The sequence below is a fragment of the Protomyctophum parallelum genome (assembly GCF_964188405.1).
Source record: "Protomyctophum parallelum genome assembly, chromosome: 13".
Taxonomy (NCBI): domain Eukaryota; kingdom Metazoa; phylum Chordata; class Actinopteri; order Myctophiformes; family Myctophidae; genus Protomyctophum; species Protomyctophum parallelum.
In genome coordinates, this window is record NC_139708.1 from 50,690,907 (window position 1) to 50,708,406 (window position 17,500).

The 17,500-nt window shown below is 42.1% G+C and overlaps 1 protein-coding gene across 1 annotated transcript in view; it reads right to left on the reverse strand.

The window, feature by feature from the left end:
* Positions 1-17,500, reverse strand: part of cacna1ha (calcium channel, voltage-dependent, T type, alpha 1H subunit a) — a gene marked incomplete at its 3' end in the record, with an annotated part of 325,861 nt that overhangs the window by 125,961 nt on the left and 182,400 nt on the right. The window contains exons 7-10 of the mRNA XM_083779213.1: positions 14,900-14,992; positions 4,843-5,081; positions 3,795-4,138; positions 2,995-3,172 (exon numbers count right to left, since the gene is read on the reverse strand). Of these exons, the coding sequence (XP_083635339.1) occupies positions 2,995-3,172; positions 3,795-4,138; positions 4,843-5,081; positions 14,900-14,992 (854 nt within the window). The remainder of the gene's footprint in view (positions 1-2,994; positions 3,173-3,794; positions 4,139-4,842; positions 5,082-14,899; positions 14,993-17,500) is intronic.

The window sequence follows — 17,500 nt, forward strand, 5'->3', positions numbered from 1 at the left end:
TATGGTGGGGTAGTTCATCCCGCCGTTCAGACGCCCCAACAGTGCCCCCATCCTGTGGGCAGAGATGGGCAAAATACATTGAAAATGTATTTTGATACAAAATACAAATACTGGGTCAAAAAATTTATCTAAATACAAAATACAAAATACATCTTCCATCCCCATCGAAATACAAATTACAAAATACAAATAAGTATTTCAAATACGTATTTCAAATACATGTATTTCAAATACTGCCCATCTCTGATGGGCAAAATATATTGAAAATGTATTTTGATACAAAATACAAATACTGGGTCAAAAAATTTATTTAAATACAAAATACATCTAATTTCTTCCATCTCAGCGAAATACAAATTACAAAATACAAAAAAGTATTTCAAATATGTATTTCAAATACATGTATTTCAAATACTGCCCATCTCTGATGGGCAAAATATATTGAAAATGTATTTTGATACAAAATACAAATACTGGGTCAAAAAAATTATTTAAATACAAAATACATCTAATTTCTTCCATCTCAGCGAAATACAAATTACAAAATACAAAAAAGTATTTCAAATACGTATTTCAAATACATGTATTTCAAATACTGCCCATCTCTGCCTGTGGGGGTATGGGACGACATGTCAACAACAAAAAAACGAGCTGTACCGGTTGAAGAATGTCCACGCATCATACAGACCAGTGTTGTTTTTGGCAGCAAATTTCTATTTTAGTTTTAGTCGTAGTCTCTTGAATAGTTTTTTCACTTAGTTTTAGTCACATTTTAGTCACCTGGAAATGTCTTAGTGTTAGTCTAGTTTTAGTCGACTAAATGTCGTAAGATTTTAGTCGGCTAAATCTACAGTTGATTTAGTCGACTAAAATGTATTTTGGCGGGTCTTGATGCTGTCATAATGACTGTTTTTACACTTGCTAATAGCTAAAGCATAACATGATGCCAACACCAAAATGGGTTCCCGTTCAGAATGGGTTAACTATGTATTGCCATTTTTTATTACATTTATTCATATTTAAATCAACCTTTTTTTATCCAAGTATGATCATAAACGTTGCACAACCAAAACCATACTTAATATAATTTAAGTTTATACCTGAAACCACTGTCTCTTGTTCTGGTACAGTTACAGCGATGATTGTGGCAAAACATAATCTATGCAATTATAATCTAAATATGCTTCAAACTTAAAAGGGCACTTTTGTTTAACCACTTGAAGAACCCACCATCCCTATGTTGGGGGGAACGTTTGCAAAAAAATAGCAGATCAACAAACTCACAACGTGCGAACGTTGTGAGTTGTAAATCATTTTATCCCACGATTTTGTAACCCATTTTTCACCCCTGTGTCAATCATCTAATGTGATCCTGGGCTCTACACACCCTCCACCAACCTAGTCCCCATATATGGGGGACAAGGGGAGACCAACCTAGTCCCCATATATGGGGGACAAGGGCGAGAGCAACGGACTTGAACTCATGCTTCCTTCATGCATTATTAGCGCGTGGAAGGAACACGTTATTCCAACCAGTTCCTTTCCCCTCCATCAGGCACCCTGGCTGGCCAGGGGGAGGCAGTGTAGAGACCAGTATTACTGCATGTATTTTGTGAGGGTTCCTACCCTAGGGGAAACGGGGAGAACATGTGAGGGTACATACCCTAGGGACACTGGGAGAACATGTGAGGGTACATACCCTAGGGGACACTGGGAGAACATGTGAGGGTACCTACCCTAGGGGACACAGGGAGAACATGTGAGGGTACCTACCCTAGGGGACACGGGGAGAACATGTGAGGGTACTATACGCTAGGGACACGGGGAGAACATGTGAGGGTACCTACCCTAGGGGACACGGGGGGAACATGTGAGGGTACCTACCCTAGGGGACACGGGGAGAACATGTGAGGGTACCTACCCTAGGGGACACGGGGGGAACATGTGAGGGTACCTACCCTAGAGGACACGGGGAGAACATGTGAGGGTACCTACCCTAGGGGACACAGGGAGAACATGTGACGGTACCTACCCTATAGGGACACGGGGAGAACATGTGAGGGTACCTACCCTAGGGGACACGGGGGGAACATGTGAGGGTACCTACCCTAGGGGACACGGGGAGAACATGTGAGGGTACCTAAACCTAGGGGACACGGGGAGAACATGTGAGGGTACCTACCCTAGGGGACACGGGGAGAACATGTGAGGGTACCTACCCTATAGGGACACTGGGGAGAACATGTGAGGGTACCTACCCTAGGGGACACAGGGAGAACATGTGAGGGTACTTACCCTAGGGGACACGGGGAGAAGATGTGAGGGTACCTACCCTAGGGGACACGGGGAGAACATGTGAGGGTACCTACCCTAGGGGACACGGGGAGAACATGTGAGGGTACCTACCTTAGGGGACACGGGGAGAACATGCAAACTCCACACAGAAAGGCCCTTTCGCCAATCCCGCCTTCGGGTATGGGCACTGACGACGCGGAGGAGGAAACACACCGCCAGCACCCACAGCGCCCCGAGCGGGAATCGAACCCAGGACCTTCTAGCTGTGAGGCGACCGTGCCCCCCCCCCCCCCCCCCCCAAATGCGCTCTTTACAGGTATAGACAGTTTATGTATAGGACTGAATTTGCAGCTCAACAAAAAGCTAATTCATCCTACTAGTGTATGACGATTTCAGGACAATTTCACCATACATTAACCCATTTTGGGGGCGGGAACCCCTTCTGGCGTTAGCATTATGTTATGCTTTAGCTATTGAAAAATAGCAGATCTACAAGCTCATAGCTCGTAGGTCTGCTATTTTTGACAAATCGAAGAACGACTGACATAGAAACATGGCTTGTTGTCAGGATTCAGAAGACATTCATAGAATCGTTCCCAGGTCAAAATGGGTTAACATCCCGGCCACACGCGAGCGTTCGTTTAATCACAATAAACCAAATAAACAATAATTATCGTCCCGTCCCTAAAAAAACTATACCTGTGGGCGGCGACGGCCGAGGAGTCGATCCCGATCCCGCCGTTCCCGTTCCTGCTCCCTCCTCCTCCTCCTTGGACAGGAAACGACCTCATCTCCACCTCTTCGCCGCCCGAGTCTCCTCCTCCTCCTCCTCCTCCTCCCCCACCGGGTACCACCGCCCCTCCTCCTCCTCCTCCTCCTCCTCCTCCTCCTCCTCCTCGGCCTTTTTGATTGATTGATTGAATATTTTATTAGGCAACATAAATGCAAACAGCACAATGTACAGTCAGGCATTTTTGTCCAAAAAAAGGATTTCACCGAAGAAAGACCTTGCTGCCTTGTTTCCATTCGGGTCCCATCCACTCACACATGACATGAATAATAAGTTGACACAGTAACAGTAAGTGATATAACAATAATAATTTAAAGGTTTTATGACATTCATTTTCATTTATCTTTCTTTTTCTTTTTTCTTTTAGGTTTTATGACCTCAATTACACCCAAAAAACCTGAACTTTGAACATTCAGTGGATTTTCTGTGGTCTGAAGTTTTCTTTGGGTTTTTTTGGGCCTTTTGAGCTACAATGAAAACAGGCAACACAGTGAAAACAGTGACATCTGCTGGCAAATCCCATTGACATAATATGGGATTTGCAGTAAGTGATGTCACTCACTGCTTTTTGGGTGCGATTGAGATTAGAAAACCTAAAAAAAAAAACAAGAACAATTCCAAAACCTTTTTTTTAATGTCACAATCCCTTTAAAGTACTCAGTAAGTAAGTGGGTACTGAGGGCATGGAGGGTTAAAGACCCTTCCTCACCTTCCTCTCCACCGCCGTGCTCCGAGGCGCCCGCCGTGGTGGCCACGCCCCCGGCGGCGGTGGCGTGCTGCCCTCCGTTGCTGAGGCGACAGTGGTGATGCTGGTGGTGCGTCAGCAGGTTGTGGATGGGGCGGAGCCAGGGGGCGGAGCCGGGGCCCGAGGCGGCGCCGCCGCCCGAGGCGCCGCCCGCGCCCACGCCGCGCCCCGCCCCCGTCCGTTCGCCGCCGCCACCGAAGCCGCCGTGGCTGCTGTGGCCGTTCCCGCCGCCGCTACCGCTAGCCCCGCCGAGGCCGCCGCCACCTCCTCCCCCGCTGCCGTTGGGGTTCACCTTTTTACCGCGTTTACTGAGGAGGACACGAGAGGAGAGGACATTAACGCATTCTGACCTGAGATCAGATTCACACGAGGGTTTCCACTGGACACACACTGGGTCTGATTAACCCATTCTGACCTGAGATCAGATTCATACGAGGGTTTCCACTGGACACACACTGGTCTGATTAACACATTTCAGAAGGGAACCCCTTTTGGTGTTAGCGTTATGTTATGCTTTAGCTATTGAAGAATAGCAGCTCAATAGCAGCTCATAGCGCGCGCTATGATCGAAGAAACGACATTAAGACATTAAGACACATTGTGGTTACCTGAAATGACTCTCTTGTCATAGTAGTACAAGGACATGCTTCAGCCTGATTTATTTCACTCTCACTCACTCAAGTGTTTCACTGCTGACACATATATATATATATATATATATATATATATATATATATATATATATATATATATATATATATATATATATACTGCGGTAATCTACTAGCAAAATCTCAGAGCTCAGTTGAACAGCCTTGCTATAGAGTGGAGTGTCTTAAAGCATTCTCATCGTGGGACAAAAGAGAGATGTTAAATCTGGGTACTGGCTTTATAGTTCTGACAGTCATTAACCCCTAAAAAAAGGTAGTCGACAAACATTCTTCGTCTTAGTTTTAGTCGACGAAATCACCACTGCTGGTCCAGACAGAGTACACATGCGCTGCAGCCTCACCTGTGCCAGACAGAGTACATGCGCCGCAGCCTGCGCGTCAGCTTGCGGTAGAGGTGGCTGCCGTAGCGCAGCATCTCCTCGTAGCAGGAGCCCGGCTCGCTGTACGAGGCCAGCGTGGAGTCGTTGGACATGTAGCGCGCCCGCTGCTCCCTCATCAGGGCGTTCTCCCGTTGCTTGGTCTCCGAGAACTGGGTGGCGATCACCACCAGGCACAGGTTGATCATGAAGAAAGAGCCCACCTGGTGGTCGGGAGGGGGAGTGCAACGTGAGAGTTTAGTAAACAAAAAAAACACGTGTTTGTGAGAGTTTAGCCATGTAGCTATGAGCCATGAGCTACAAGCTCGTAGCGCGCCACCGAGTGGCGCGCTACGAGCTTGTAGCTCATGGCTCATGGCTTGTAGATCTGCTATTTTTCAATAGCTAAAGCATAACATGATGCTAAACACCAAAATGAAGAATGAGCCCACCTGGTGGTCAGGAGGTTAGGAGTGGAACGTGAGAATCAGTGTTGATTTTGGCAGCAAATTTAGATTGTATAGTTTTAGTCATTATAGTCTCTTGAATAGTTTTCCTTTAGTTTTAGTCACATTTTAGTCACCAGGAATGTCTTAGTGTTTAGTCTAGTTTTAGTCGACTAAATGTCATGCGATTTTAGTCGACAAAATCTACAGGTGATTTAGTCGTCAAAAATGTGTTTTGGTGGGCCTTGATGCCGTCCTAATGAGTGTTTTTCACTTGCTGAAAATAGCCGATCTACAAGCTCACAACGCGTCGCAATTTTCAGCATGCAACCAAAGAGTAAAATTACTTATAGCCTACTGGATCTCTTGTCCACTAGTCCCTTCCTAACATTACTAGTCTAGTTTTTATTTGTCGACGAAATTGTCAGTATATTTAGTCTTAGTTTTAGTCATCATAGCACAGTTTTCATTTAGTTTTCCATTTAGTTTTCGACAGTGGAAAAAGGTAGTCGACGAACATTTTTCGTCTTAGTTTTAGTCGACGAAAACAACACTGGTGAGAATTTAGTAAAAACACGTGTTTGTGAGAGTTTAGACAAACAACCCTTTAGCTCAACTAGAGCTATAAACCCATTTTGGGGCGGGAACCCCTTTTGGTGTTAGCATTATGCTATGCTTTAGCTATTTAAAAATAGCAGATCTACAAGCTCATAGCGCGCCACAGAGTGGCGCACTACAAGCTTGTAGGTCTGCTATTTTTGGAAAAATCAAAGAACGACTGACATAGAAACATAGCTTTTTCAGAAAACTGTCAGGATGTAGAAGACATGTTTTAGAATCTGATCTCAGGTCAGAATGAAAACTGTCAGGATGTAGAAGACATGTTTAGAATCTGATCTCAGGTCAGAATGAAAACTGTCAGGATGTAGAAGACATGTTTATTATCTGATCTCAGGTCAGAATGGGATAAGTGAGAGAGGAAGGAGGGAGACATTAGAGGACAATGGGGGCAGCATCCACCGTGAAAGTTTCAAACATTGTGATTGTATTACAAAGATCTCATAAAACATTCAACTCAAAGAGTCTTAAAAATGAACCCTTTTGATTTGATTTAGCTTTGGGAAATGTGAAGGCCAAACTGCAGGTCTTCGCAGAGGTTGAATATGAGCTATATCCTCCCAAAGGATTTATTGAAATACCATTAGTTGAACCCATTCTGAACTGAGACCAGATTCATACGAGGTTTTCCACTGGACACACACTCGTCTGGTTAACCCATTCTGACCTGAGATCAGATTCATACGAGGTTTCCACTGGACACACACTGGTCTGATTAACCCATTCTGACCTGAGATCAGATTCTAAAACAAAATGTCAGTCGTTCTTCGATTTTTCAAAAATAGCAGACCTACAAGCTCGTAGCGCGCCGCTCGTAGCGCGCCACTCGGTGGCGCGCTATGAGCTTGTAGATCTGCTATTTTTCCAATAGCTAAAGCATAACATGATGCTAACACCAAAATGGGTTCCCGTTCAGAATGAACGGGAATGTGATAAATGTGATAAATATCTTTTTCTTTAAGCATCTCTCACCAGTGTAGACATGAAAAGGCACAGCCAAAGACTTCCGACTCGCTCAATAAGGATATTGTTAAAAGCCGCTGGCACGGTTTATCTGCCAAGTCGTAAAGTTTGAAAATCCACTTTCATTACTAACTATGGCCTTCAGTCAAATGTATATATTGTGGGGTGTAAACTCAGACAGGCATATTAAACCATCCTCCTCACATCTTTGAGATGTTAAGAGTGAAGTTTACAATCCGTCCCCAACAGAAGTGTGTGTGTCCGCGTTTGCACACTGTGAGGTTGTTTCCGTCGACTAAAACTAAGAGGAAACTACCTTTTTCCACTGACGAAAACGAATGGAAAATAAATGAAAAATAAGCTATGATGACTAAAACTAAGACTAAATATACTGACAATTTCGTTGACAAATAAAAACTAGACTAATGTTAGGAAGGGACTAGTGGACAAGAGATCCAGTATAAGTCATTTTACTCTTGGTTGCATGCTGAAAATAGCTGATCTACAAGCTCACAACTTGTGAGCTTGTAGATCGGCTATTTTCAGCAAGTGTAATTACGACGGCATCAAGGCCCACCAAAACACATTTCAGTCGACTAAATCACCTGTAGATTTTGTCGACTAAAATCTTATGACATTTAGTCGACTAAAACTATAGACCAACACTAAGACATTTCCAGGTGACTAAAATGTGACTGAAACTAAATGAAGTTTCAGTCCAAAGTGACTAAACTATGACCAAACTAAACTATATGACTAAAACTAAAATCGAAATTTGCTGCCAAAAACAACACTGCTGCAGCCGTTCTCATTCACCGACACGTCACAATCTTTTTATACTTTGACATTTCAAAGTTCCCTGTATTACAGTCACTGATATTATCTCACTGATAGTCGTGATAATGACTTATAGCCACAACAAGCCTCCATCCCCAGACGCTTTACATCATTAGCATGCCATTAAAATGCTATAACGACATGTTTGGAATGAGATGTTCTAGAGAGAGAGCATCTCTCTTTTGGTTCTCCTTTTCACTCTGCCTCCTTTTCACTCTGTCTTTAACACATTCAGTACGCGGGAACCCCTTTTGGCGTCTTAACCCATTCTGACCTGAGATCAGATTCATACGAGGTTTCCGCCGGACACACACTGGTCTGATTAACCCATTCTGACCTGAGATCAGATTCTAGAAATGTCAGTCGTTCTTCGATTTTTCAAAAAATAGCAGACCTACAAGCTCGTATCGCGCCACTCGGTGGCGCGATATGAGCTTGTAGATCTGCTATTTTTAAATAGCTAAAGCAAAACATGATGCTGACACCAAAATGGGTGCCAGTTCAGAATGGGTTAACTATAAGCATCATGTTATGCTTTATAGCTATTGAAAAATAGCAGATCTACGAGCTTGTAGGTCTGCTGTTTTTGATGAATCTTAAAAATGCGGCACAAATCTTTGAATATTAATATGACCACTTCATTATGGGCAACTTGTTCAGTCTCTATCTCTCTGTCTCTGTCTCTGTCTCTGTCTCTGTCTCTGTTTCTGTCTCTGTCTCTGTCTCTGTCTCTGTCTCTGTCTCTGTCTCTGTCTCTGTCTCTCTCTCTCTCTCTCTCTCTCTGTCATTCTGAGTGCATACTAAGCACCCCCCCCCCCCCCCCCCCCCAAACTAGAAGTGTCTATTTGTACGTCTCTAAATGTTTTGATGAATTGAACATGGTGGACCCTCTTGTAAACAAGTGTGTAATGCTTAATTGGGTCGTCCACTCACAGTTAACAGTCTTTGTATTGAGCTTGTGCTTTGAAATGTACTGTAATTCTGCAAACTGTTAATAAATATTTAAATCAATCAATCAAAAAATCTACATTATCGGGGTCTTTCAGCAGGTACATTACGTACGGTAGGGAACGCTAACAAAGGCCAACGTTTCCGCGAGGCTGCACCATAACTGTACTGTACTGTACTGTATTGTACTGTACTGTACTGTACTGTACTGTACTGTACTGTACTGTACTGTACTGTACTGTACTGTACTGTACTGTACTGTACTGTACTGTACTGTACTGTACTGTACTGTACTGTAATGTAGCCTATATTACACTAGGCTCGGTCCCAGGCTTACTTATCTGCGAAAAGAAAAGCCTGGTCACAACCTATAAGGCTGAGAAGCATAAAGAAAAGCCTGGTCACAACGTAAGACAGAGAAGCATAAAGTAAAGCCTGGTCACAACCTAAGACAGAGAAGCATAAAGTAAAGCCTGGTCACAACGTAAGGCAGAGAAGCATAAAGTAAGCCTGGTCACAACGTAAGGCAGAGAAGCATAAAGTAAAGCCTGGTCACAACGTAAGACAGAGAAGCATAAAGTAAAGCCTGGTCACAACCTAAGACAGAGAAGCATAAAGTAAAGCCTGGTCACAACGTAAGACAGAGAAGCATAAAGTAAAGCCTGGTCACAACGTAAGGCAGAGAAGCATAAAGTAAAGCCTGGTCACAACGTAAGGCAGAGAAGCATAAAGTAAAGCCTGGTCACAACGTAAGGCAGAGAAGCATAAAGTAAAGCCTGGTCACAACGTAAGGCAGAGAAGCATAAAGTAAAGCCTGGTCACAACGTAAGACAGAGAAGCATAAAGTAAAGCCTGGTCACAACCTAAGACAGAGAAGCATAAAGTAAAGCCTGGTCACAACGTAAGGCAGAGAAGCATAAAGTAAAGCCTGGTCACAACGTAAGGCAGAGAAGCATAAAGTAAAGCCTGGTCACAACGTAAGACAGAGAAGCATAAAGTAAAGCCTGGTCACAACGTAAGACAGAGAAGCATAAAGTAAAGCCTGGTCACAACGTAAGACAGAGAAGCATAAAGTAAAGCCTGGTCACAACGTAAGACAGAGAAGCATAAAGTAAAGCCTGGTCACAACGTAAGGCAGAGAAGCATAAAGTAAAGCCTGGTCACAACGTAAGACAGAGAAGCATAAAGTAAAGCCTTGTCACAACGTAAGACAGAGAAGCATAAAGTAAAGCCTGGTCACAAAGTAAGGCAGAGAAGCATAAAGTAAAGCCTGGTCACAACGTAAGACAGAGAAGCATAAAGTAAAGCCTTGTCACAATGTAAGGCAGAGAAGCTATCGGCGGTTGTATCCTCTGGAACAGCCGTCAAATGTATTCTCCCCCGGATACGATATTTTCCCGACCCAATCACAACACTTGTTTCATTCGCGGAGAATGTAAACTGATTTGTAAAGCGTCAACGATTTTTCACATCCGCTAAAATCCCGCAACTTCCGCTGATAGTCTTTTCAGCTTTAGGTCTTGCCCCAGGGTGGCGTTTTTACACCGAGAGGCTTTCTAAGCTGCTCGAGGGAAACGTCATCAGGATGGAAGAATCTGGAACATCTGGATCTTTTTTTTTGTGGCATTTGAACATCTTTAACCCTCTAAGACCCAGCGTTGCTTTATAGCAACAAGTTATATTTTAATTAATTACTTCATTATTATTATTTTTTTCTGTTCTTTTTTCACCTAAACGTCATCAGTGATGTTCATTGCAATGCCATTGGTCATGATATTTGCATATAAATACCCCCCACAGAGGCTGAAATTCACACAAATTAAAAGTTTCTGGACTCTGTGCAATTTTTAATTTTTTTTAACCTATGACTTTTGACCTTTAACCCTAATAAAAGTAAGTAAAATAATTGTAATATGTTTTTTTGTGATCATTAGAATGTCTAGAACATGTTTTATTCATTATTGTGAAAGATATCCCCCAAATGTAAATTATTAATTTATTATATTATTATATAATTATTATAACTTTTTCATCAAACTTTTCTTTTTTCTTTAGCTATTGAAAAATAGCAGATCTACAAGCTCATAGCGCGCCACCGAGTGTCGCGCTACGAGCTTGTAGATCTGCTATTTTTGAAAAAAATCGAAGAACGACTGACATTTTTAGAGTCTGATCTCAGGTCAGAATGGGTTAATCAGACCAGTGTGTATCCAGTGGAAACCTCGTATGAATCTGATCTCAGGTCAGAATGGGTTAATCAGACCAGTGTGTGTCCAGTGGAAACCTCGTATGAATCTGATCTCAGGTCAGAATGGGTTATAATCAGACCAGTGTGTGTCCAGTGGAAACCTCGTATGAATCTGATCTCAGGTCAGAATGGAGTTAATCAGACCAGTGTGTGTCCAGTGGAAACCTCGTATGAATCTGATCTCAGGTCAGAATGGGTTAATCAGACCAGTGTGTGTCCAGTGGAAACCTCGTATGAATCTGATCTCAGGTCAGAATGGGTTAATCAGACCAGTGTGTACACGTCCAGTGGAAACCTCGTATGAATCTGATCTCAGGTCAGAATGGGTTATAATCAGACCAGTGTGTGTCCAGTGGAAACCTCGTATGAATCTGATCTCAGGTCAGAATGGGTTAATCAGACCAGTGTGTGTCCAGTGGAAACCTCGTATGAATCTGATCTCAGGTCAGAATGGGGTTAATCAGAGCAGTGTGTGTCCAGTGGAAACCTCGTATGAATCTGATCTCAGGTCAGAATGGGTTAATCAGACCAGTGTGTGTCCAGTGGAAACCTCGTATGAATCTGATCTCAGGTCAGAATGGGTTATAATCAGACCAGTGTGTGTCCAGTGGAAACCTCGTATGAATCTGATCTCAGGTCAGAATGGGTTAATCAGACCAGTGTGTGTCCAGTGGAAACCTCGTATGAATCTGATCTCAGGTCAGAATGGGTTATAATCAGACCAGTGTGTGTCCAGTGGAAACCTCGTATGAATCTGATCTCAGGTCAGAATGGGTTAATCAGACCAGTGTGTGTCCAGTGGAAACCTCGTATGAATCTGATCTCAGGTCAGAATGGGTTAATCAGACCAGTGTGTGTCCAGTGGAAACATCGTATGAATCTGATCTCAGGTCAGAATGGGTTAATCAGACCAGTGTGTGTCCAGTGGAAACCTCGTATGAATCTGATCTCAGGTCAGAATGGGTTATAATCAGACCAGTGTGTGTCCAGTGGAAACCTCGTATGAATCTGATCTCAGGTCAGAATGGGTTAATCAGACCAGTGTGTGTCCAGTGGAAACCTCGTATGAATCTGATCTCAGGTCAGAATGGGGTTAATCAGAGCAGTGTGTGTCCAGTGGAAACCTCGTATGAATCTGATCTCAGGTCAGAATGGGTTAATCAGACCAGTGTGTGTCCAGTGGAAACATCGTATGAATCTGATCTCAGGTCAGAATGGGTTAATCAGACCAGTGTGTGTCCAGTGGAAACCTCGTATGAATCTGATCTCAGGTCAGAATGGGTTAATCAGACCAGTGTGTGTCCAGTGGAAACCTCGTATGAATCTGATCTCAGGTCAGAATGGGTTAATCAGACCAGTGTGTGTCCAGTGGAAACATCGTATGAATCTGATCTCAGGTCAGAATGGGTTAATCAGACCAGTGTGTGTCCAGTGGAAACCTCGTATGAATCTGATCTCAGGTCAGAATGGGTTATAATCAGACCAGTGTGTGTCCAGTGGAAACCTCGTATGAATCTGATCTCAGGTCAGAATGGGTTAATCAGACCAGTGTGTGTCCAGTGGAAACCTCGTATGAATCTGATCTCAGGTCAGAATGGGGTTAATCAGAGCAGTGTGTGTCCAGTGGAAACCTCGTATGAATCTGATCTCAGGTCAGAATGGGTTAATCAGACCAGTGTGTGTCCAGTGGAAACCTCGTATGAATCTGATCTCAGGTCAGAATGGGTTAAGCCCTCCCTGCAGGTTTCTTTTCTCACCTGCACACACTTCTCTTTTATTGATGTTACCTTTTTGTTCTGTTCTTATTGTGCGAATAAACTAAACTAAAGTAAAACAGGGGTTCCCCAGGGGTTAGTACTCGTCTGACCTGAGATCAGATTCATACGAGGTTTCCACTGGACACACACTGGTCTAATTAACCCATTCTGACCTGAGATCAGATTCTAAAAAGGTCAGTCGTTCTTCGATTTTTTTTTAAATAGCAGATCTACAAGCTCGTAGCGCGCCACTCGGTGGCGCGCTATGAGCTTGTAGATCAGCTATTTTTCAATAGCTAAAGCATAACATGATGCTAACACCAAAATGGGTTCCCGTTCAGAAAGGGATAATAATAATAATAATAATAATGTGACGCTAGGGTTCATGTTGGATAAACTCCAATGTCATGTAGACAGCACTATAATTGCATTGTATGTAGTCATAGCACGTCATAGTACATATGTACAGCATAGTAGTATAATATAGTTTATATGTATAGTTTCATCATATAGATATTCCACTGTTACTTTATTAGCTTACGCATGTTTCATGATAAATGCTTTTTATGTGATGTATTCCCATGCTTTTTTGTTCTTGCTTAATGTAAGTCGCTCTGGATTAAGAGCGTCTGCTAAATGCCTAAATTGTAAATCGTAAACTCCAGTAATGCAGCCTGGGCTGTATACAGATACAGTACGAGTTGAATTAAATCCATGCAGGTGTTAATTATCTCCATGTACTTATGCAGTTTGTGGTTATAGTTCAAACAGAAGATACTTCTTTTACTAAAACTATGTACTTATGGAGCGTGTGTTTACTTCAAACAGAAGATACTTCTTTTACTAAAACCATGTACTTAAGGAGCGTGTGTTTAGTTCAAACAGAAGATACTTCTTTTACTAAAACTATGTACTTATGGAGCGTGTGTTTAGTTCAAACAGAAGATACTTCTTTTACTAAAACTATGTACTTATGGAGCGTGTGTTTATAGTTCAAACAGAAGATACTTCTTTTACTAAAACCATGTACTTATGGAGCGTGTGTTTAGTTCAAACAGAAGATACTTCTTTTACTAAAACCATGTACTTATGGAGCGTGTGTTTAGTTCAAACAGAAGATACTTCTTTTACTAAAACCATGTACTTATGGAGCGTGTGTTTAGTTCAAACAGAAGATACTTCTTTTACTAAAACTATGTACTTATGGAGCGTGTGTTTAGTTCAAACAGAAGATACTTCTTTTACTAAAACCATGTACTTATGGAGCGTGTGTTTAGTTCAAACAGAAGATACTTCTTTTACTAAAACCATGTACTTATGGAGCGTGTGTTTAGTTCAAACAGAAGATACTTCTTTTACTAAAACTATGTACTTATGGAGCGTGTGTTTAGTTCAAACAGAAGATACTTCTTTTACTAAAACCATGTACTTATGGAGCGTGTGTTTAGTTCAAACAGAAGATACTTCTTTTACTAAAACCATGTACTTATGGAGCGTGTATTTAGTTCAAACAGAAGATACTTCTTTTACTAAAACCATGTACTTATGGAGCGTGTGTTTAGTTCAAACAGAAGATACTTCTTTTACTAAAACTATGTACTTATGGAGCGTGTGTTTAGTTCAAACAGAAGATACTTCTTTTACTAAAACCATGTACTTATGGAGCGTGTGTTTAGTTCAAACAGAAGATACTTCTTTTACTAAAACCATGTACTTATGGAGCGTGCGTTTAGTTCAAACAGAAGATACTTCTTTTACTAAAACCATGTACTTATGGAGCGTGTGTTTAGTTCAAACAGAAGATACTTCTTTTACTAAAACCATGTACTTATGGAGCGTGTTTTTAGTTCAAACAGAAGATACTTCTTTTACTAAAACCATGTACTTATGGAGCGTGTGTTTATAGTTCAAACAGAAGATACTTCTTTTACTAAAACCATGTACTTATGGAGTGTGTGTTTACTTCAAACAGAAGATACTTCTTTTACTAAAACCATGTACTTATGGAGTGAGTGTTTACTTCAAACAGAAGATACTTCTTTTACTAAAACTTAAGCTTTTGGTCCAGTGCATTTTCCAATTCAATAGCATTTAATTTGGCTATTTGGCCTCTGTTAACCTTTCAAGTTCCGTTTAGTTTATAGGCGACTTATGAGCGTTCATTGCAAAGATTACGGTTGTGAAACAGTAGTGAGTAGAGCAATACAAAAAAAAGGGATACTTACTATAATGAGCAATATAAAATATATAAAATTGTAGAATGAGTGAGCGTCCATGACATAGTACATGATGTCAACCCATCCCTCTAACGTGATGACCTGGAAAGAGAAACAGAGAGAGAGAGAGAGAGAGAGAGAGAGAGAGAGAGAGAGAGAGAGAGAGAGAGAGAGAGAGAGAGAGAGAGAGAGAGAGACACAGAGAGAGAGACACAGAGAGAGAGTGAGAGACACAAACAGAGAGGAGGGGGATTAGATTAATTAACATTTTCCATCCCATTACGCAAGTTCATTGATTGTAGAACAGCTTCCCTCCCAAAACTAGTTACACGAGTTACGTTTTCATTGTTTAATTCACGTTTTTTAATATGTTTTAAGACTCCCATCGGAAAACATCGGACACCCGCAACAATTGCAGTCGCACTAGAGCATACAAAGGCTTCTGGGAAATGGAGGCCCAAAGCATAACATGGTGCTAACACCAAAAGGGGTTCCCTCCCAAATTGGGTTAAAGCAGCATTTCTGCGATTCATTAATTCCAAAGTCGAACCGTTAATCAGGGACTTTTAGTAATTACACACATTGCTACCCATGCAGCCCAATTGCTATTGATTACAAACGCTGAAGAAATTAATTGAAATTCCTACTCTACCCTCTCTCTCTCTCTCTGTCTCTCTCTCTCTGTCTCTCTCTCTCTCTCATCTCTCTCTCTCTCTCTCTCACACTCACACTCACACAGTAGCAAACATACAAAGACAGGCACACACATTATATAATAATAATAATAATAACCCATTCTGACCTGAGATCAGATTCATACGAGGTTTCCACTGGACACACACTGGTCTGATGAACCCATTCTCACCTGAGATCAGATTCTAAAAATGTCAGTCGTTCTTCGATTTGTCAAAAATAGCAGACCTACAAGCTCATAGCGCGCCACTCGGTGGCGCGCTATGAGCTTGTAGATCTGCTATTTTTCAATAGCTAAAGCATAACATGATGCCAACACCAAAATGGGTTCCCGTTCAGAATGGGATAATAATAATAATAATAATAATAATAATAATATACACAGGAAGGAACCATGCTTGAAGCATTCGGGCAGAAATGCATTTCCAATACTCCTTTCTAAATTATATTTTAATGTGCAGTAACGTGCCTTCGGTGTCTCTCATCCCATTAACTCAGTGTGTGTGTGTGTGTGTGTGTGTGTGTGTGTGTGTGTGTGTGTGTGTGTGTGTGTGTGTGTGTGTGTGTGTGTGTGTGTGTTGCATAATGCAAACACTGGTACATAATTAATGAATCATAAACATAAAGTACCTACACAGCAAAAAGGGTGTAAAAGTGGACCCAAATGGATCACACACACACACACACACACGCAACACACACACACACACACACACACACACACACACACACACACACACACACACACACACACACACACACACACACACACCACACACACACACACACACACACCAACCAACGAAACAGATCGATGCTCAGTGGATCAGAAGACCGGGCATGTCTCCATGTGACGTGTTCAGAAATAACTGTCGCTGTCAGCCAGAAGCCGTATACAGTATGTCCACATGAAGCGCTGCTTTTCAGTGAATAGAACAAAGAACCTGTGCTGTTGTAACACTTCAATTTCCCCTCAGGGATTAATAAAGTATATCTCATCTCATCTCATCTCATCTCTCTCTCTAACAGATAGCTATGATGTAGTCAGAAGTTCTCGTTAGAAACTCACAGGCAGACGTAACTGGAGGTTACGCAGTAACCGTGGTTATTTAATCAGACCAGTGTGTGTCCAGTGGAAACCTCGTATGAATCTGATCTCAGGTCAGAATGGGTTAATCAGACCAGTGTGTGTCCAGTGGAAACCTTGTATGAATCTGATCTCTGCAGGTCAGAATGGGATAAGAGACATAGCCAACTTTGCCGTCCCTGTCTTGGCATGTCATCATAGACATAATTATATCACACCGCTCTGGGACAACGCTAATACCGTCTCGAGCCTTGGTGTGGCTATAGGTGGTTAGGGTGCAGGTAAGTGGAAGGAAACGGATATGCTGACCTCTCATTGGTGTTCATTGGTTGTTATTGGAGAAACTAAAAGGTGAGTGTTCATTTTCTTTCATTTGCTGCTTTCTTTCGTTTTAGGGATTTTTAGCTCTTTTTGACAGGGGGGGCGGGGCATTCGAGCATGGTGATCCTGTGATCTTTTGTGGCCAGATGTAATTTCATGGGTTTATTAGGACTATAGTAAATAATAAAAAAATGAATCGCCATAAATATTTTGTAAAAGAAATCATATTTAGCCCCATGCTCGAATGCCCCCGCCCCCCTGTCAAAAACTGCTAAAATCCCCAAAACGAAAGAAAGCAGCAAATGAAAGAAAATGAACACTCACCTTTTAGTTTCTCTAATAACAACCTAAAACATGAACCTTGGTTGAAAGAAACTAAAGTTGTCCTTTAAGGGGAATGAAGCACGCATACTGAGGACTTGTGGTGTGTATGTGTCTTTTTGCGTGCTGCGTGTCTGTGTGCACATGAGACAGTAATGGTCATGATCCTGGTGGCGTCGGGGGTCAGG